General features: G+C 32.7%; 2 protein-coding genes across 2 annotated transcripts in view; both read right to left on the bottom strand.

Moving 5' to 3' along the window:
* Nucleotides 1-242: 242 nt before the first annotated feature.
* Antp (homeotic protein antennapedia) lies at nt 243-13,446 on the bottom strand. Its single transcript, XM_089077164.1, has 2 exons — nt 12,632-13,446; nt 243-5,069 (listed from the first exon to the last, which is right to left on the bottom strand). Exons 1-2 carry the CDS (start codon nt 13,434-13,436, stop codon nt 4,816-4,818), a joined length of 1,059 nt encoding a protein of 352 aa, XP_088933290.1. The 5' UTR covers nt 13,437-13,446; the 3' UTR covers nt 243-4,815.
* An 89-nt stretch (nt 13,447-13,535) lies between these two features.
* Ubx (ultrabithorax) overlaps nt 13,536-22,429 on the bottom strand; it is a 209,480-nt gene continuing 200,586 nt past the window's right edge. The window contains exon 3 of the mRNA XM_011640783.3: nt 13,536-14,004. The gene's annotated coding sequence lies outside the window, so the exon portion shown is untranslated. The remainder of the gene's footprint in view (nt 14,005-22,429) is intronic.

Here is a 22,429-nt window from a genome sequence, read left to right on the forward strand (position 1 = left end):
TTAACAAATTATTGACATAAAAATGAGCGAATTTTTTACGCTTTATTCTGTCAAACATCGTTTTGTATCTATTCGTATCTATCATCCGATACGTGTAATCCGATAAAAATAATTAGATATGCGAGAGTACATCAGCATAAGGATTTTCGTAGTCTCTACCGATCCATGTCATTTCGTAGAGATACTCAAGGAAGTGTTAGAAGATTAATGGTACATATACAAATACCTACAACTTTATCTAGTACATTATAAAAAATATTTATTGTAATCAATTAAACAAACAGAAAGATTCACTTTGCGGTATATAACATGTATCAATAAATATTACCGGACTAAACAATATTACGGTTTGAAAATTACTCGTTCATTGACAAGCATTATTTCTTATATTTCCTCGTTTCTCTTTGTTCTACTTATCTGGTAGCTTTTTTTTTTACGGATAGCCTAGTTAAAAAGATCGGACTTATGTACATTTTTTTGCAAGTGCCGCGCCGCTCTCTCCCGTATCATAGACAATAGTAAATAAAATTTTCATTACGCGTTTCTCCCATGGTGTACATTTAATGGCGGATATGGTATTTTTTATCTAGACAAAAATCCAATTGAAAATTCGTGACCGCCATTTTCACTCACTGCGACTGACACATACCCGTTTACTTAACGCTATTTCTTTATTTTTATGAATTAGATTTTAGATGTTACTCTTATCGAATATGGACTATCTTCGTACGTACACATTGTTGCATTTTACGTTCAGTTTTACGTTCTACTTTTGCATACACTCACGGTACCTGGTTTAATTTACGTATATCTTGTAATTTAATGCGCATATATACGAGTAAAGATAAAATATATATTTTGCATTTTATTCCTTCCATAATTAATACTATGAATTTCCCTTCTCGCGTTATATATAATATATATATATATATATATATATATTTTTTTTTTAAATCTATAAGTAATAGTTCGCTATCCAATAGATACAAAATTTCATTTTTCTTTAATTGCGTATACATTCACGGCGATCGCTCACGACTACTTTTATAATACCAAGGTCTATCATATCTTTCTTTCAAACGTATGTTTATTAAACGTATTTTATTGCACTATTCAATTTTTGTATATATTACAATCAAATTAAATGTTTGCAAATAATTTTTGATTTGATAGACCGGTACTATAATTTAATTTTATAACTTTTTTTTCTCTTTAGATTATGTATACCGTATATTTTTGACAAATATTAAAATAGTGCAAATTGTAGGAATCTCGTTTTAATTTATTATCATTTCCTCTTATTTATTTAAGAAAAACTTTTTATTAGATTAGCTTCAAAAAGTTGGATACGTAAAATTTTTTCGAAATATTGGTCACAGTAATATAAAAATTGATATCATAGTTAAAGGATAAAGAATTCTTCCTTTATGTCTCGCAAATTGCATGTCACTCTTCTGCTACTCAAATGTTATTATCTGATTAATATAGATATAATTATATGCAATTTTCCCGCCATTTAATACGCGAAAATCTATGCAATATCGTGTAAGATTGCATATCGTACGTCTATATAAATCATTCATCAAGAATACAATTGTATTGTTGTACTTCAGAAGTCAAAAAGCGTAAATTTTAGTACAACTTACGATAAAAAATCTCATAAACAACTTCTATATATCGAAATGACATAAAACCGAGTAACAGAACGAAAGTGTAAAGGATGTTTCTTTCATGAAACTATGATTGGCTAGATTATATGACTGTTTCGAATTATATGACGATAGCGAGCGACCGCCGCGGATTTTCCGCTTCGCACAGTTCGTTGCTCCTCAAGGACAAAGAGTTTTTAGATAAATAATTTTCTCGAGAAGGAAAGGCTGGTCACACATTGTTCGATCGACGCGCGAGCACGAACTGGACCATACGTTACGTATATCGATTACACGTTTTATATGCCACTCTCTTCGCCCTCTTTCACCCATTTTTAACGCAGAGTAAGAAGCCGAATTTTGCAGCGAGACTTAGAAGATTACCACCTCTAGACATTTTTGATCGCTGTTCATAATTAGCACGCGGTATATAATAATATAGTTCATTACGTATATCATTGTGGTGTATACAAGATGTACACTAAATAATTATGTCGAATCTAAGTTTACAACACAGCACAAGAATTCGCCGCGGCGGAATATATGGGCTCCTGCCTGGCTACACGCGGCCGGGCTTTCCTAGATCTCCCGATACGGCATAATCGAATCAATTCATCGAACCGGATCAGATGATCGAGTTGACGAGTGCCCTGATACCGCCTGCCACACTTAACGCGCTTGTTTCAATATAAATGTAGCAAATTGAACTCCTGTTGATCATTCATTTGTCAAATAAAATAAGTTATGTTAAAATTAAACAAAAAACATTATAGTTCTCATTTAAATTAAGTAAAAAAATAAATAAAAGTGCGATATATTACTCAATTAAAAAAATTAAAGTAAAAATTATTTGAATTCGTTTTTTTACTTTTGTGCTAAGAAATTCTTCAAAAATCTTATAATTGTATAGTATGATAATGCGTATTAAACTGTTGTATATTCAAAAAAGTTCTTTTTTTTTGGTTAAATGTTAACTCGAAGCCACTATTAAGGTGCCAAGCGGTTTCATGCCGAAAGCATCCTATTCCGAAAATACGCTATGTATTATAACTTGGTAACTTGGCGTCATGTCGCGCGGAGCAAGAGCAAATTTTCGATAGCTACTAAATGCAAATAAACTTTCGTTCCTTGAGTTTCCTTCTTCTTTTAATATTTACAAAAAAAAAAGAAGAATTACATCGCATTTACGAGTATAACTACTACTGCATCAGCTCTTTCAAAAAAATTCTAAAGGAAATAATTTATTCGAGATCACATTACATGTCCGACATTGTAAAAAACATATTATGCTACATACACACTTATTTGACATCAAATGATTTTTCAAAAGCGTTTAAATTATTTCAAGTATGAACTGAAAATATTTATTTATCTAAATAATAGCTAATAATATAAAATTTTACTAAAGTTAAATATATATTTTTTGACTTTAACAAAAAATAACATCAAAAATTTTATAATTTAAATGTTCTTTTCAAACCGGACATGTTTTTAGTTAGAAAAGAACTGTTTATATATACATTATATACTCGTCATTTTGAGCAATGTGCGGAGTAGGAACAAATTTTTTTCAACTATCGGTCAGTATAAAGCTACGTATAAGCTACAGTTTTATGGATAATTAATTACATAAAAGTGTAAGCTTATTCCGTTGTTGATTAAAACTTGTTGTTCTTATCAAATGCATGATGATTCAACGAAAAACAAAGTAATGTAACCGATAATTGCCGCGTATCATTAGCAATCTCTATAAGACTAACCTTGCGATGACGCTGATGAAGAAATGCCAAGTCCATTTGACTCTGCTCCGCCGAAGGGGCGCTGTTTTTTTCATATTCACTTTGTCATTCAACACTTGTCGGTCCCGGTCGCTTTTCCCGCATACGATATTCCAAAAACAACGCCATGACCTTTATATTTATACAAAATTCACTGATTTTTCCGTGGAATTAAGTTTTGCACACACTTGTATCACTGTTATCAGGATAAATCGCAATTTATCTCTTTCGTTTCTGCACTGCTCTTTCTTTCTTGTCCACCTGCTGCATTCCGTTATTTTATTCAAACCCTCTCTTGAATTTTATCAAAACACATTCTCAAAGATCACACTTGGCACGAATAATAAATATCTTCGTTAGAGCCACCGCGCGGCAGTACTAAAGGAAAAGTCTATCTAAACAATCCTCTAAGGACACTAAACCGCTTACCTATCGCTAAATACAGACGCGACGGACATCTTCGTATGGCTATTCTACTAATTGTCCTACAATTCTACTTGTTTACGATGTAAGAGAATAAATAATAAAATGCTCTTCTAAGATTTCAACGCGATTTCTTTTTTTACCATGCTCGCAATCAGATTCGGGCGTCTCATTCTTTCTCAGCAAATTTAACTCTTAATACTTTATCATTCTGAACCACGTTTTCTACGTACGTTAGTATTAACCGGTTATCGGTCACTCGCTCCCACGATTTTATGTTAAACTACATACATCTTCATCCATATATATATATACATATATATACATATATATATATATATATGTGTATCTGTGTGTGTTTATATATATATATATATATATATATATATATGTGTATGTATGTATGTATGTATGTATGTGTGTGTGTATGTATGTATGTATATATGTATACATATATATATATATATATATATATATATGGCCATAGGCTTTAGTATACAATAATTGATTAAACGTAATAGAGGTTAACGCGGTTCTGATTAGCATGTGATCCAGTTCTATTTAGTCTTCTTCTTCTCGATCAATAATCGATTCATTTTATTCACATACATTCTCGCAGATCTTCCGCTGACTCGTCTTTGTGCGTCTTTGCTTCTTATCCTCTTCTTTTTGCCTTTTCTTTTTTTTTTTCACGTCTTCGGGTTTATTGTAAGTTCCTGTCTTATCGTGTATATCATCGAACGTTCTTATGGGTCCTTCTACATCTTCCTCGCTTTCATCATTATCTGCCTCGTTTTTGGTACAAGCACATGATTAACGTGACAAAATAAGCGTCATTGCTTAGAGGGATAGTTTGGAGGTCATCGATGGGGATTAGAGTTTGAGTGGGGAGGAGGTAGTGCTGGAAACAAGGTATTAATGACCCTGAGAGAGGTGGAAAGGAAGTTCCACTCCTCGGAGCTCTTTTAACCCTGCGGCGACGTCTGCGGCGAGATTTCAGTGTCGCCATCGCCCGAGCCCGGCTCGCCTTTCGTCTTGTTCTCTTTCTTCCACTTCATTCGTCTGTTTTGAAACCAGATCTTTATCTGCCGTTCCGTCAGACATAGCGCATGTGCAATCTCAATGCGTCGTCGCCTAGTAAGATATCGGTTAAAATGAAACTCTTTTTCCAGTTCTAACGTTTGGTATCGTGTATAGGTCTGTCGACCCCGTTTCCTTTCTGAAACAAAAGAAAAAAATAAAAATCTCGAATTAATATAAATTGTTATATGTTCCAAAATTATATCATATTATATCTAGGTAAACAAGAAAAAAAATCGATATATCTTACAAGACATGAGCCAAATGTCGAGTATTAATACATTATAAAATGTTAAAATATATTTTTTAATAAATGATATCATGCTAGATGAAACAGTGATGGATAAGATGCGCAGATACTTTACCATCTTATCTTTGAGCTGCAGGTACATTAATTAACCAATACATTTAATAAATACTACAGCCTGTGAAACGGACCGAAAGAGGTTTCTGTAAACTTTAACGAAACCGCCGCGAATGAAAAATTTCAAGATCGTATAAATGCAATTCCGCATATGATAGATACCTTAGCGATATCCGCGATATGATCTGCGGTCAGTACGCGGTACACGAATCCCGAACAAGAATATTAATTATGGTTGCCAAGAGAGCGAGAGAGGCGGAAAAGAGGAAGGAAGATACTAAGGAGACAGAGCGAGTTGAGAAGTTTGTGTGAGAAGTCTCACAACTTTACAAGGTATAAACCTCAAAGGGTTTGGTACGGCTAACCCGCCATACAAGTGTGAGAGAGCAAAACGAGAATGCTTCAGCATGGCATGAGGGAGGGAAGAAGGAAGAAGAGGCGTAAGGATGAGAACTGGAAAGCAAGAAGAGGAGAAGTGGAAAAGAAGGAGAAGGAAAAGACGAAGAAAAAGAAGGAGAAAACTCCTTGGCGAGCATTCGAGGCAAACGCCGCCCGTCGCGCTGTCGGCCGATGAAGATGGATGGCGGTTCTGCTCTCTGAAGAAAGATGGAGAGATCGCGTAGGTTCCTGAACCGTTCGACTAGACAAAGAGGACGAGATACGGAGAAAAAGAAAAAAAAAGAGAGAAAGAGAAGGATAGAGAAGAGAGGATAGAGAAAGTTGAGAACATGCCCTCTTATTCCCTCCCTTGGGCTACGCTCTCAAATTAACAACATACCAATCTCTAGCGCTCTCTTATAAGCTTTAACGATTTAGGCAACTTCCTTGGCTCTCCTTCTCTTTGTCGTATAAACAAGATAGCCCTAGCTGCTGTTCCGCCAAAATTATGATAAATATTATAAAAGAATAATTATATCGATCGCCGTATAAATGGATATAGACGATGGTAATAAAATTTTCATAAATGCTTTCACAGATCGTATACACTACACGAGTAAAATATTATCATAATTGACTTTCAAGCGTACTGTCTCTCAACTGTTCTATAAAAGCTGCTTCCTATTAATATTCATTCGTCACACCGTTAATGAAGATCATGTTCTAGATCTAAGGCTAAATCATCAAAGCGTTGGAGAAATATATGGAACATGTTCAAAGTGCACTAACGCAGAAAATTCCAATCTATTTATGAATCATTTATCTAATTTTATTTGTACCACTTTATTTTCACATTCACTATAAGTGAGTAAATCGTAAATTTGGAATCAAAGTTTACAAGTGATAAAAATTTATTTAATTAATCACACCGAAATTTTCAATATGTTATTGTACATCATTTTTTTAAATGCTAACAAAATTCCAGCTGTATGACACACAATGCATATTATTATTTAAAACTTATATATTTATCTGAAATATATCTACGACCACTTTAAATAAAGATAATCCTGAGTGGATGCGGCGTAATAATCAGGTTTGTTTCGAAAGGTCACTTCGCCCATAAATCCTCTCATGCCACTAGATGTTGCAGAGCAAAGAAATGAATTATTAAACGCTGCATCGAGACGAGTCTATATTATTTATGAGTTAAAACCTAAAGTTTCCGAGCCGATCGATTTGATCATTGAAGACTCAAATCTCGGTTAGGCGTATCCGGCCATGAGAATTAGGCGGCAAACAATGGTATGCGAGCTGAGTGAGGTTAATTAAAGAGGCAGCGATACTCTGTGTTCTCAGAACCGTGTATGTACCATGTATACCGTGTAGCAATGTGATTGCATGCCTTCATAGCAATATTGTAGAGAAAGAGCTATATCGCGATATCGCGCATTGAAAAAAAAAAAGGATTCTTAACAAATTTTAATAAAAACATACGCATATAAAGTGTTAAACTCTGAACTTTATATTTATAACTCTATATGTTAAAATCAAGTTTTTATTTTTGGCAAATAATATCATAATATATTTCATATATCATCTATATTTATTATATTATCATGATTCCATTGATATTTCTAAGCTACGCATGTGCATAGCACGCGCATGGAAAGGAGAGTCTGTAATAAGAAAGTCATACGATGGCCTAAGTTTGCGCCGGACCGGCGTACCAACGCTGCCACGGCTTTCGCGGACGGAGGTGACTTTAAACGCGGAGCAATAAATTAACGGCGTTGGGTTACGCAAGGATCAAATGTCCCCTGGAGTATGCCCGGGAGATTTATGGGTCTGCCTTCACTGGCGCAGCATGAAGGAACGAAACAGAACAGAACGTACACAACCGTGCGGCTTATTATAGGCTAGTTGCTCCGCATCCTCCGCTTCCCCTTCTGTCCGACTAGTCTTTCAGCCCCGCCGCAGGATACACGCAGGACTTTTCAGATTAACAGCTAGCCGGATGTTGTAACCCGCTAATAAGGTGCGGCCACCACTCGCTGCCCAATTAAGCTAAGCTTTACGTGGGCACCATAAGGCCAGGCCTTGAAACGCTCTTCGATTAGATATCCTAGATGTACCATTAATTTTATCATTCGCTCGCGGTATCAGCCTTGGATTAAATTTACACTTGACGGACATTCATATTAATTACTCGAGGTTCTTTGGATCGTGACTAAATATTTTCTTGAATAAACATCCATGTTAACAAGGTTAACGTTTAAAAGTTCTCGTTTGTTACGGCAGTTTTTAATGTCAAAAACAATTGCAAATTTTTATTTGCAAGTATTATGAATTTGAATGTATTTCTTAAAGAATATTATTTGAAATAATAATTTCTTTATAAAATAAAGAAAAGGATAAAAGTGTTAATAAAAAATGATAGAGACCTATACTAATTTTCTAATATATTTTACAGAGAATTTATTCTTCTTTTTTACTAACAATTTTTCTAAATTTATTATGAAAATTTTAAAACGTTAATGTTTTATTTTTAAATACAATTATTTATTTCATAAAACTATAATTTCAATGTAAAATTAAGTTATTTATATGTTTTATATAGTTTAACTAAAGTTGACTCAATTTTAAGAAAAGTCAGCGAAAAGTTAGCGAAAAAGAAAAATGTCAAGTTTTCTAACGTTCATACAGAAAATTTAGAAATTCTCAAGAGGAGACCAGAGTATTCGATAGACGGGTTTTCTATCTCGCTTTCGCTTTCCTTTTTTTTGTTTTCCGGGCAGACGAGCAGACAGGCGGACAAGAAGACGAAGTCTGAAAGAGCCCCGAGGTGGAAGGTCGAGATAATGAGCAGCGAGAATTGCTCGCCGCGACATATGCATCTTTACGGATATCACAAAGAGCATTAAAATTTACTTTTTCTTGCACTTGCTTCTAGAGATACGAACAATATGGCTGTCCCTCAAGATTGGATTGTGACAAATAGAGGCTTTTACTTTATGCAAAAGTCTGAATTAATAACTGGATATGACGTAAACGAATAAATCAAATCTATATGTAATGAAATAAAGATAATTTTATCTTCCAAATGTTGAATTTTAGCCAAATATCGAATAGGAAATCAAACCGCAACCTCCATATCGTTCACGATTGCTTCCATGGCGGAACTCCAAAAGAAAAAAGTCCAGGATTTCTGTGGATTCATTCATCATCATCATCATCATCATCCGTCCCTTCTATCTTCTCCACCTCTATTTCTTTCTCCGTCTAACATACATACATATGAGTACATATACGAGTATATGCACGCACATATCCTCTCATCTTTCATTTTTTTTTAGCTCCTCCTTTTCTGCCCCTTTTGAACTCCATCGCTTTTCGAATATCTCACGAAGCCGCCATTATTATGGCCTCATCTCGGGATCAGCTCTTCGGTTAATAATAAAATATATAACGAATTTGGAATGTTGGAATGTTGATTTTTTACTTTTTCTATCTTTTCTATTTAATTCATTTTTTAAAATAATGATTACAAAATTTACGTATATTTCTGATGCATTGAATTTCAGCTTTTAACATTTTATAAAATTTTAATAACTTCAAACTTGTAACATATACGTAATAAATATATAAGATATTTATATATGTTACATAGCCTTCATTTGATATTTATATTACAATACTTTCTTTATCAAAAAATAATTGCATAAGAGAAAGAGAAAAATGCGTTTTACGATATTTGTTTGTTTAATTGGCTTGTTCTATTTTCTTTTGTCAATAACACATGTTTCGTGTCATAATAATTTATTTATAACATATATATTTTATATTTCTTCTCAGAATATACATTATATAAGGAACGTAATATACGAACACGCATGCACATATGCAATAACGGAAGCTTTGTAACTGTATCACGCCATGCTTATTTGCCGATTGAGAATATATGAAGGGGGGAAAGAGTCGAGATGTCATAAATCTTTTTACACAGAGGATCGCAATTATCTCATGTATTAAAAGCATCGATGGTTGATCTCCTTTTCTCAGATCAACACTTGGGATCGGAATGCCGAATGTTGAACTGTTGCAATGCGGCAAGTATCTTGGCATCCATGTGGAGAAGTCTAGTAAAAATTTTTAACTTTCATCAAATTGATGTGTATTAATATTTTCGTCTATTTTTCTAAATAAGAATTAAATTTAAAAATTATCTATTTAAAAATTATTCAACTGCATTATAATAAAATCTTTGATAATTTTGACAGAATTTTGACAAATACATCTTAATAAAGAAAAGAATATGAAAGTGAAGAATTTCTATTGTATCATACGTACGTAAAATTCTAACAGTGAGTTTTGAAAGATTTAAAATTAATCAAGAATTAATCGGTCGAAATTCGACTTGTATAACGTGTTCCACAAAAGATTTCAAGAAATTTCAGCAATTTCATTAAACAAATGCTCTTCATACACAGTGGTATCCATAAAATAGAATTATACATAATTCACAAAAATTTATTTATAACACATTTAATTTAAACTGTACAATGTAAAGAACGCAGAATATGTTAGTTGAATACAAAAAATTATCAAACTTATAGTCTTAAAATATAAAAATGTAAATAAATACAAACTTTTATGTCGTGGAACTCATATAATAATTATTTTCCAAGAAAAAAATAGACTAAAAATAATATAAATTTTTAATTATAAGTTTTTAAAAATAATACATAATACATAATTTTTAAAATTTTTTAAATTTCTTATTTTTTTTAGTACTGTAGTATATGCAGATTTTTATGCATTTTTTTACATAAAAAAGTATTATTTAAGATTCTTATAATAGAATAATTTAATTTTATAAAGGCAAATGAGATAAGAGAATAAGACGAGCATTCTTAAATGTGCCGACATCTGTGAGCACATTCAGGGACTCGTGCCGTTTTCTTCGTTTAACTGGTAGTAAACTACAAGCTCTGGCGTCGTCATAAGCGTACAGTTTATCGGCCAATCCTGAAGCAGATATTTGAGATCTGCTTCTGAACTTAACCGAAAGATGGTATGAGAAATCATTAATACAAAAGAATATGTAGATTGAAAAGGTCTCTCTTTCTCTCTTTCTCTCTTTCTCTCTCTCTCATCTTTGAATAATTTAAAAAAATATATATAATCTTTTTGTTCATATCATATTACAAAAATTATACTATAAAAACAGAAATATATATGTAGAGAAATCAAATATATCTAAGAATAAATAAGAAACGAATAAAGATAATCGTAATAATAAAAAAACATTTGTATTATATATTAAATAATATCAAAATACTACTATAAATAATTTATATTTAATATGTTTTTAGTATTTTTATGTTCTTAGAAATATGTTTTAAAAATAGTAATATTTTAATTAAAATAATTTTTTTTTTAATATGCTATATGTAGAATAGAAAAATTATAACTTATAAAAATTATAAAAAAGAAGAAATATTAAGATGGAAATGTATGCTAGTAATGGCACAACTGAATATCGATCGCTAACGTACAGAAGAAATGTTAAGTTTGCTTTGATTTCTTTATTTCTTGCTATTTCTAGAATGCGATCTAAAAAATAAAAATAATAAAATATAGTTACATAAAAATTAATTATTATATAAATTATATAAAAAAATTAATTATATCATTCATTAAACGATCTATATTCTCGAAAAAGATATGAGAAAAACTGTTTCTAAGAGAAACGACAAGCGACTAAAGAATAAAAGAAAAAAAAAAATAAAAAGCTAAAAGTGATTCATCAATGTTCTTTGTCTCAAGTAAATGTTACCTTACAAGATGAAATAATACAGAAATATCATTCTTTTGCGGATGAATCGAATTGTGAATCAATAAAGAAAGAAGGTAAAATAGTTCGGTTAGTACGATTCTATAATTTATTCAACTGTCTGCATTCAAAATTTTTTCTACCTAAATGATGATATAACCTTATTGTTATTTTTTTATAAATGGACTATAAATGAACATATTACTCAAAAAGTGTTGTATACTGTGAAAAATGCGAATAGATTTGTCAAATTAGCCACAAATATTGTTAAAGCACATTATTTAATTATACATTATTTAATTATACAAATATTATATGATTAAGTAAAAGTACATAATTAATCTTGAAATAATTTTAAATTATTAAATATTATTAAATTATAAAAACTTCGTTATTTTAAAATCGTTGTTAAGATGTCGTATTTGAAATGTGATGACAAAAATGCGATCGATTAAACTAGTGAGATAAATTACACTGCTCGATTAAACTAGTGAGATAAATTACACTGCTACAAATTAATAAATTTAAACATGTCAATTTTGAGATTTTAAACGCAATCTGCGTGTGGAAAGAGATACCGCTTATTGTGACCTGATGAACGAATAGTAAAACTAACAGACAGGCTCAACAGGTCAACGCAATAAATAACTCCGTTCACAATATATCTAGAGACATTGTGCCAATCCTGAGTCGGCTACCGTACGAATTTGCTTTAGAGAAGAGAGTTTTGTGTTCCGTTGCATAAATTCTGAGAAACTATTTGCTAGAAACTTAGCTTTCTACGAGATTCTTGGTCACGTAGCAAAACCTTGATTTTATTTTTAAAAATGATGTCACACGTGTTTTGTATTTAATTCACAAGGATAGGCGCCTATAAAAATAGTTTTGGATAAATTTTAATGTATTAAAACTAACCATATTCTATACAGAATTCTCAGATCTAAAATTTTAATAAATCATAAGCTTGATGTATATAATTTACATTATGATATGCTTTATTTCTCAACAGATATCATTGTATTAATTGCTGATTCATAAATGTCAGTGTTATAAATAATTTGAATTTTCAAAAAAGAAAGCGTATTGTAATTATATATATTTTATAAAAGTGTGTTACACTTACCAAACTGACTCCTCATCCAAGGATATAATGGGCTTGGTAAATTCGCAGTTGCCGCACCCTGAGGCGCACCTTGTTGTTGTTGACTGAGCGACGATGCAACGACGCCTTGATGTTGCTGAGCTTGCTGTTGCTGCTGCGGGTGCATTCCACCTTGTCCCTGTTGCGATGCGGTTTGAGATTGCTGTTGCTGTTGGTACATCATATGTTGCTGCTGTGCCTGCAGATGCTGATGTTGTGATTGCTGTTGGGGATGCTGCGATTGCTGCGTTTGCATATGCGGATGCTGGCTATGCATTTGATGATGCATCTGCGATTCGACGAGAGGCGGACTATCCGGTCCGTCGAGAACGCTGCCTTGATGATCGACAGCAGCCGCTTGAAGTTTGCAACTGGCATAGACGATAGGAGTGGACGGATGTCCATTGGGGGTAGGTGTGTGTCCGATGTGACCCATACCGGTATTTGGAGATGTCGACCTATAACCAGCCATGCCGTCCATACTTCCGTGTTCCTGTTGATGCTGATAGTAGGCCGCGTTTCGCATGTCGATCCGATTATAAGGGGGAAACCTCGGATAAGGCATGTCCTGTTGACCTCCCGTGGTTCCATAATGATGGGCGGATACTCCTTGACGTAACAAACTCGGGTCGCAGGGGTCACCGGCTTGCTGAGATTGTTGCTGAACCGATTGTGTCTGCTGAGGTACCTGTACGGCCGCACCGTAGTGCTGCTGATGCTGATGCGGGTGTTCCACCCCGCCATTTCGCAGGTCCGGGATATACGAATTCGCAAAGTACGAACTCATGCTACTGTCCCACCGGTCCCACCTTCTAATGTCACTTCTCTACGTTGCTGACTTTCCTTTGGTTATCTTCGGCTGATCTATGATTCTTTTCTCTATTCCTTTCTCTTCGTAAATTTACTTTGTTTTGTACTCTTCCTGTGCGGACACACTGGCACACGTCTTTACATAGATACAGATTTATCACTTCGGAATTGCATTTCTTCGCGAATATTTTTCACTCGATCTTTGTCATGTCACACACTCTTGAGCAGCACAAGCACACACACACACATATATATATATATATATCAAATTACCATCATCTTGGATCACATGTACATCATTTGACTTTTTATCACACTGAGCTCACTACCGAAAGAGAACAAAATTATAAACTGGAGCACTACAGAACCTTTCCAATTAGCAAGTGGAGAAAGGGGAGAGTATACCGCATATACACGAGGTGGTGGCAGAAGATAATAATCAAAGTCCTTCGTCTTCCCCGGTGTGACACCTTCGTTCAAAGCGCCAAGCCACTCCAGACCTGTTTCGTTTCTCTGTCCACCCTATAATCGAAGTTACGCCGCACCTGTAACACAAAGAAAATTATGTGTTATATTATGTCACAATATTATGAATCGATATCTGACAATTACAATCAATATCTGATCTGTATCAGTCATTAAGCACTTGACTTAAAAAAAATAAATACTTTAATATAAATAACATTTTAAAAAAAGTTACATTAAAGAAATAGCATGATAAATTATTAAATGATAAAATTACATTATAGATGGTTAATATGTATCATAAATTTTACAGTGTATGATCAATAAGAAAATTTTCTAAAATAACTCTCATTATTTTATTATATCTAAACATATAACATCGTGGATGCAACTGAAAGCTCACTTTGCAAGATTCTTGTCAAGCGAACTGAATAAACTGAACGGAGTTTCACTTTTGAATGACAGAAGGCGAGTTACACATGTGCTCGTCACGGTGACGGCCATCGCACAGACGCCAAACTTATTACAACGTTCTGTGTGGGCGGGCTAAGCGATCGTTAAATTTGGAAAAATTTCTGTCCATTAAGCTAGCATGGCTACTTCCCACCAAAACCTTTCCCCTCACATCAATCTCTTTTTCGAAAGCTTTGTAAAAGTTCCGACGCGTGTGTCGCATAAAATTAGTAGGATGCCCGCAAATTACTCATGTTTAACTCAATGTGCATATCAATGTAATCACAAATACAAAACGTATATTTAAAAAATAAATAAAAATAGCAATTAATTTAAATCTACTTTTCTTCAAGATATCTTCATTTGAACAAATTCAATACAAAAAAATTTTATCTTTATTTCTTATAGCTGTATAATTATTTTTTATAATTGCATATGCATAAACTTAATCTAATTATTGAAGTTCTATAAATCTTGTTACACTCATTAAATATAGTACAAATTCTATATTAAAAAAATTTATATTTTATATAATTGTTAAAAATTATATTAAATTATTAAGCGTCATTTAACAACAAAACATAAAAAGATAATAAAAATAAATAGATAATATTAAGAGTAATACATTTTGCAAAAATAAAAATCATTTAAAAAACTATTTAAGTAATAAAGAATTGATAATATCAAAATGAACAATCAAGAAATACGGTAATTATATATATATATATATATATATATATATATATATATATATACAGAGTGTCCCAAAAAAAGCGGCCAAGCGATCATATGCAGGTAGAGCAGATTAAACTGAGTCGAAAAGTCCTGTACTATTTTGTGATTTTCGCAAATAGTCAAATTGCAAACGCGCGATGAGATAGGACCGCCCAGTGAGACACGCGTTCGCCGTCGCTAGGCACGCGTGGAGTTGATTGCAATTGGTTACACTTTCATCTATGTATGTACGTGCGACTAGTGTGCTCCACGCGTGCCTAGCAACGGCGAATGCGTGTCTCACTGGGCGGTTTTATCTCATCGCGCGCTTGCAATTTGACTATTTTCATAAATTAATAACTCGTTAACTATTGCAAAAATTGTAAAATAGTACAGGACTTTTCGATTCAGTTTAATTTGCTCTATCTGCATATGACCGCTTGGCCATTTTTTTAGGGACATCCTGTATATATATATATAAAATCGCGCGCGCGCGCGCGCGTGTGTGTGTGTGTGTGTGTGTGTGTGTGTGAATCTATTTCTTTATAATGTTCCATATAATGTATAGCAAATTTTGTTTTTATTTAAGAAGATATTACTTGCGTTCGTATGATATAAATCTTTTCATTGTTAATAGAACAATAATATGGAGATTTCTTATCGACTGAAGAACGAAGGATTTTTGTCTTTTAAGAGATCGTTGATCTGTCGATTCGAGACATTTTGAAACCTTCTATACCGACTATATTTGATATAAAATTGTACAATTTCTTAATGTGTGTAAAAATTATTTGTTTTCGTAATCTTCTTTAATTTTTTAAATTTCAACGTTAGTTAAATAAAAATAGAGGAATAATCAAAACTTTTGTTTTAGAATTAGGAGAAGAATTTCTATAAAACATATCACTCCGTTACAATATTATCTTTGTCAATTTAAAATAAGATAAAAATTTTAAGCTATACTAATGATTAATAAAAAAAGAAAAACGAAAGTTTTGAAATCAAATATTCAAATATTCTTTGTAGAACATTTGACTTTTCCGCGAAATTCATCTGATCGTGAAGGAATAAATAAAAATATACATGTGGATGTACATATAGGGTATTGTTGCGGCTGGTATGACAGTATGGGTGGCGCTAGAGACACCGAGGAGAAGCGAGCTCGAATGTGCAACGGACAGTGTAGCAGGGTGAAGGGTGAAGGATATGCGAGAGGGTGAGAGGTGCGGCCCTTGGGAGTTTGCTGTACATGAGAATGGGTCGGACGCGGGACGATCGCGATTAACATTCCGGCCGCTAGCTTGCTGTTCGCGCGGCGCTTTCATTAATTCCAGCGTATTGATTCCACGGATTGATGAATGGCCGCCGATAGCGATTCCACGCGCTCGCTACCCCTTCTTCTCCCCTATGCCTCTCCTTCCTCGTCCCTCGCGTATAAATTCAACCTCTCGCAGGATTTGAACTCAATTCCCGCCCCGTAAATTTCCCTTTATGTATCCTCCTCTGAAGTGCAAGTATCTGAATCCTATTGACGTGAACGACGTACTTTTCACAGTTTCACACCTCCTTTCTTTTTATCTCTCTTTAATTTAATAGTAGCAAAATATGCAAAATCAATTATACGTTACAGTTGATCTCTTGGAGTATTCTGGAATGTTCAAATTTTGATGAAGTATATTAATTTTCAAAATTTAATATTATATAAATGAAAAGGAGATAATACCGTATTATTTGTAGAACAATTGTCCTTTCTTTTTATAAAATGATATGATATATTAATTGTGCCAAATCCAAGATAGTTGTACATATTTTAGGCCTTGTTTAGTGGTGACATCGACCGGAAGGATCATAAAACCATCTGATTATTTAAGGATCTAAGAAGTGTATAATATTGTCGGCAGATGGCGATGGTGATAGCACGGAAGAAGAGGAAAAAACGGGGTGGAGCATGTCTGACAGCTGGGTGGGTTCGGGGCCAAGGTGATTGAAAACAGGGTGGAGCGTCATGTGACGCCATGGTTGGATATGGAAGTGACGTCACATAACTACGATGGCCTCTAGTTAGCAAAATGGCCTCTGGATAGAAGTTTCTTTGTCTCGCAATCTCTTATCTATTATCTCGATGTAATTAAAAAAAAAACAGTTGAGGTACCAATGATGTTCTGTCAGTCGTTCATCTCAGTAGAAGCAAATTGCATTCATTACTCTTTTGATTCTAAGAAATAGGAAAAATAAATATTAAAAGAAATAATAAATATATAATAAAATAAAAGAGAAGATAAACTTTGATGCTTATTATCGTTTTCATTATAAGATGTTATAAGAAAAACAATAAAAAAAGTGTTAAGCGATCTCTGTAGATGTATCATTGGTTGATGTAGATAAAAAGATCGGATGAAATAAATGACGTCGTTGCTGGCAACCGTATCCCTAAAGATTGAGCCATAAATGGCACTTAGAATTTACAGTTATAGAACTCGTGTTGGTCGTTCACACCTCGTAAAACAGTCGTAAACTAAGCGCGTTATAAACTGAACGTACTCCTGATGTTGCGTACACCAGCGGAGTTACATTAAAAAGTTATGAACTCCTGACCTTGTACTATGTAACACTTAGTGCGTATAAGATGGCAGAGTTCTTGACGTGTTTATGTTCAAGTGATATTCTGTAACCTATTTTGAGATACAAAGAGAAATAAAAATTAACGCACATTTAATAGGCATACAAAAAGGATTAGAAACCTATAATATAATATAACCAACAAGTAGTATATAATTACTAATAGCCACTGTTATAAATCGTTAAGCTCAATTATTTATATTGTAGCTAATATCAGGATTATTTTTTATTGCACGAATAAGATGTTAATGTGGTGATTGACTACTTTCATGGCCCACACACTACAAGCAATTACATAAAATGGGCGCGAAGTGATCGCAGTAATAGCTATCATTATATATATATAACATATAATTTGGAACGAGCTAGTTCATAAAGAAACAAGATTCACAAGAAACATGCAATTCATATCAAGGTTATTAAATTAAAATTGATGCATATTCATGAGATATCATATTTGGGGATACTTTGTTATGTAAAATGATCTGTCCTACAGAAACAGAGAATGACAATATTTTTTTACCTGTATATTATACCATAATCGAATTTATATGCATTCGATATTGCTGTCATATGATTTATTCGCTTGGCGGAAGTTCTCGGGCATTAAATCTGTCTGGGCTAGCAACCATTGTACAATGAATTTACATTTTAACGCGTTATTATACATATATCATAATATTTAATAATGTTGGAAATTATGCATATAACAACGATAAAAGAATGATTTAATTAGATCGATTAGCGTTTCATTGTTGTAAAATGCAATATTAATTTATTATTAATTATATAATAAATATAAATTTAAAAATCCATAGATTTTGCTCTCATGGACAAAATCAAATCTTATAAATCGTCTCGATTTCTTTTTTGATAAATGAATATAATATTTGCGTTTTTCAGGACATAGAAATTAAATAACGAAAATACATCAAATAACACATACAGAATATAAAAATCGTAGAAAAAATATATCATTAAACGATCACGCTAGATTTAGCAAGAAACATGTGATCTCGGTAGAACATCTTGAAAATACCGTTACGCGCATTAAAGGATGGCCGACCGGTGGGAGGTCGAGGCGGCATTAAAAGGTGTTCGCGATCAAGGATTCCGGCATACACACACACACACACACACACACACATACACATATACTCGGACGACATTGGTATCCTGATTCTTAACGTTAATCACATGTGCGCGATACATATGCGTGCATTCGTTTCCGCGATCGTGTGAGTAAGGACGGTTCAACGATAAACACACAGGCCACGCGCGCCACGTGTGTGCATGTGTGTATGTGTGTGCGTACTTGTGTGAGCTGCGAGCGGAGTTGAATGCTAACATGCATGTGCGATTAGCATAATCGAGTCGGGCTGCAGGGAACCAGTTTGCAAGGCCACTGAAAAGCCGGCCGGCCGGCCGATCGCTTATGCCGTTCTCTACCGGTGAGCGCGCGATCCATCCGTAACATCGATAACGTCAGCTGAACGCTGAGAGCAAGGATGGTGACGATGCATCGTTCACCATAGATTCCAGCTGTGAACGGGTGTTACGTGAGCTTTTTCGCGAATTACGAGACTTCGATAAGAACACGATCCCATAACTGCTACTTAATTTATCGCATAGTGGCTATCTGTATAAATGATTGTGTGTAATTTGAATGTTACTATCGATATGCTGACAAGTGACGAAAGATCACGTTGATACTGCTGATATTATTTAATTATGTTTTTCAAAATCAGATATAATCTAGAAAAATGTCATAAAATGACATAAATGATTTCGATAATTTATTGAAATAACAGATAATTTAATCACGGCCAATATATGGAATGAAAAAAAAAATTTGTATAAAAGTTATCTTGATAAATACTTTTTTAAATTAAATTCATCTACTTTAAACGAAGGAATTCTTTAAGTCCGTTCATGTAATTAAGTTTAACTATTAGGATTAATTGATCGTAGCACATACAGAGGAATATAATAAATATTCCTGTGATAATTATCTGTTCGAATTTTTTGTGGAAAAGAATAGAGATTATAGAAGCGATTATTTTTGGTGGTTAAAAGTTCGTATTGGTAAAATACTAATATAAACAGATATGCAATAAAGAACAAATATAAGTATAATATAAAGAATAAATTACTTTGGTTTAAAAGATTAATGATAGCATTAGTGCAAGAGTTGAGTATTATGCACTTGTAAATATCATAGATGACTTCGATCAACATCTCATAGTACATTCACTATGTGTCTATATTGCATATATACTTCTATATAGATCATTTTAAAAATACGTGTAAAGTAACTTTATTTATATTAATTGTGTATTATTTGATATAGATATAATATATAGATATAATATCACGTATGTGTGTATTGCGATATTCTACAATATAAATATTTTCATTTTGTTGAAATTTTAATTTCCATATAAATATTCTAGTACGTGTCATTCACGTGATGTTGCATTAATTATATCCATATTCTGAAGTTGCACATATGCATGCGAATACGTACACAAACAAGCGATTTAAGAATGCAAGAGGCGGCGTGATAAACGAGTTCGATAAAGAGTTCGAGTTTCCGTGTTTAACATACAGTGCTGTTTTAATTACAAGGAATTTATTAACCTATTAAAAGCAATTAGTAGCATATTCTGTAATCTAAAAAGATCAGAATTATATTCATTTAATAATTGTAAAAAACTTGTAAGTTATACTTGTAAATATATAAGATAAAAGTTATTACAAATAAATTCATCATAAATAGAATTGTAATTATTATACCTTTATAATTTAATATAATGTAATGTTAATAAATCAAATTAAATCTATAATTTTAAAAGGAGTTTTCAATACACGTTATACTTTACTTTAAAAAGCTATTATACTTTTAAATTATTAAATTTAATATTTTTCTTTATAGGATTATTCGTAATTTGTAAAAAATTCAAACAAAAGAGCCTGCAGAAAATTCAGGATTGTTTTGTAAGTATCAATAGTACGAGATATTATCAATTGATATTAAATAATCAATTTCTAATAAAAATACTAATTCTTCACATTATTATTTATTAATAGATAATATGACGAGATGTAAAATGATGTAAAAAAAGACTTACATAGACACTGTTGAAAATATCAGAATACTATAAAATATATTATTACAATTTTACATCTTACATTTTAGCTCTTTTCCTGCAGGATACTCGACACTCTCTACAATTCTCTACTAAACTCGAAGGTTTCGAGTTCATCTAAACAATTTTTGCCGATAGGTAAAAATGTCCGCGTGAACACGGAGGGAGTCCCAAGAGTTATGCAATTTCGTGACTTTCACATTTCTTGGTATTCAAAAGTTTTTTTGTTCGTTTGCCGGAATTCGGGGAGTTCAGCTTTCTCCTTTGAGTCAAAGTTTAAGCTTGTTTAAAATGGACAATAGCCAATCGTTGCGTAAAATCGATGTATTGGAAAAGGTTGAAAATCTTTAAGTTTTTAGATCACTTCCGTGATATGAGGCAAAATCTCTATTGATGTCATTGATGTTCTTGACGCCAGAAGGTTGTATGTAATTTCGTTTCGTGCTAGTAAAAATTAATTACTCGCTAAATCATCTTGCGACACGCTTTTTAATATTAGAAATGAGATCGTTAACGACTCGCCGAATAAAAACAGGTTGTTATTGATACACTTAAGATAAGCACTTAAAACATATCATTCTTCCTGATGTGAGATGCATTGAATCCAAAGGCGAAGGTTAATCATTTCAGATTTCACTTAATTAACAGTAAGTCTAATTCAGGTTGAATTATCTCATAACCAGATGCTATCGCAAGGTGGTAAAAGTTCTTTAAAAGAACTTTGTAAAAGTTTCACCAGACGAAATGTACTTGTAGATAATCCATATGAAGATTAAATTACATTTCCAAGTAGAACGTTGTGTGCGTTATCTTGTATTTAATATGAGAGATATTTAACATTAATTATAAATTAATTACATATAAATTTATTTTATAACTGTTATGAGCTACGGTTTTAATACTGAATTATTTAAATAATATTTTTATAGATTGTCCAATATTAATCAATTTTCTAAAAAAGAACTAAAGAAGATTATATTCTAAAATTAAAACTGCTTAGAATTTAATATACTCGTATATTCTTTTAATTATTTTTAAAAAAAGCAAATATCCAAAAGATAAAATAAATATATAATAAATATTTCATTAATGTCATCTAATGTCGATTAAACATCTTCTATGATCGACATCGCAGTTTGTTTTATAATATGGATTATTTTCACTTATCGCAACATTATACTTTCTCATGATTTAAATTAGATAATCAAGATTCATGATGCAAACTAGTTACTTTCCGGAGGGACAACATGGGAAGGGTAGAACACGGATAATTTATAATTTACGCGTATGTGGGTGACCGATGAGACGAGAGCTACACGTGACTACATATAACACCAAGGGAGCCCTTTGTTATAACACGATTTTAAAGTTTACGTATTATATTATGTCAAAAAGGACAATGTAACAAATCTAGGGTTTGCGTAAATATAGCTACAGAAAAGTGATCTAACTATTCTCAAGATCATTAACCATAATCTTTAGCAACATAAATTATCTTACCGAGATGAAACAAGAGCACATATACACATACACACAAACTTGAGTGTGTCTTTATGCACAATAGCGACAG

This window comes from Pogonomyrmex barbatus, unplaced genomic scaffold (genome assembly GCF_055798465.1).
Source record: "Pogonomyrmex barbatus isolate J1 unplaced genomic scaffold, ASM5579846v1 scaffold2, whole genome shotgun sequence".
Classification (NCBI taxonomy): domain Eukaryota; kingdom Metazoa; phylum Arthropoda; class Insecta; order Hymenoptera; family Formicidae; genus Pogonomyrmex; species Pogonomyrmex barbatus.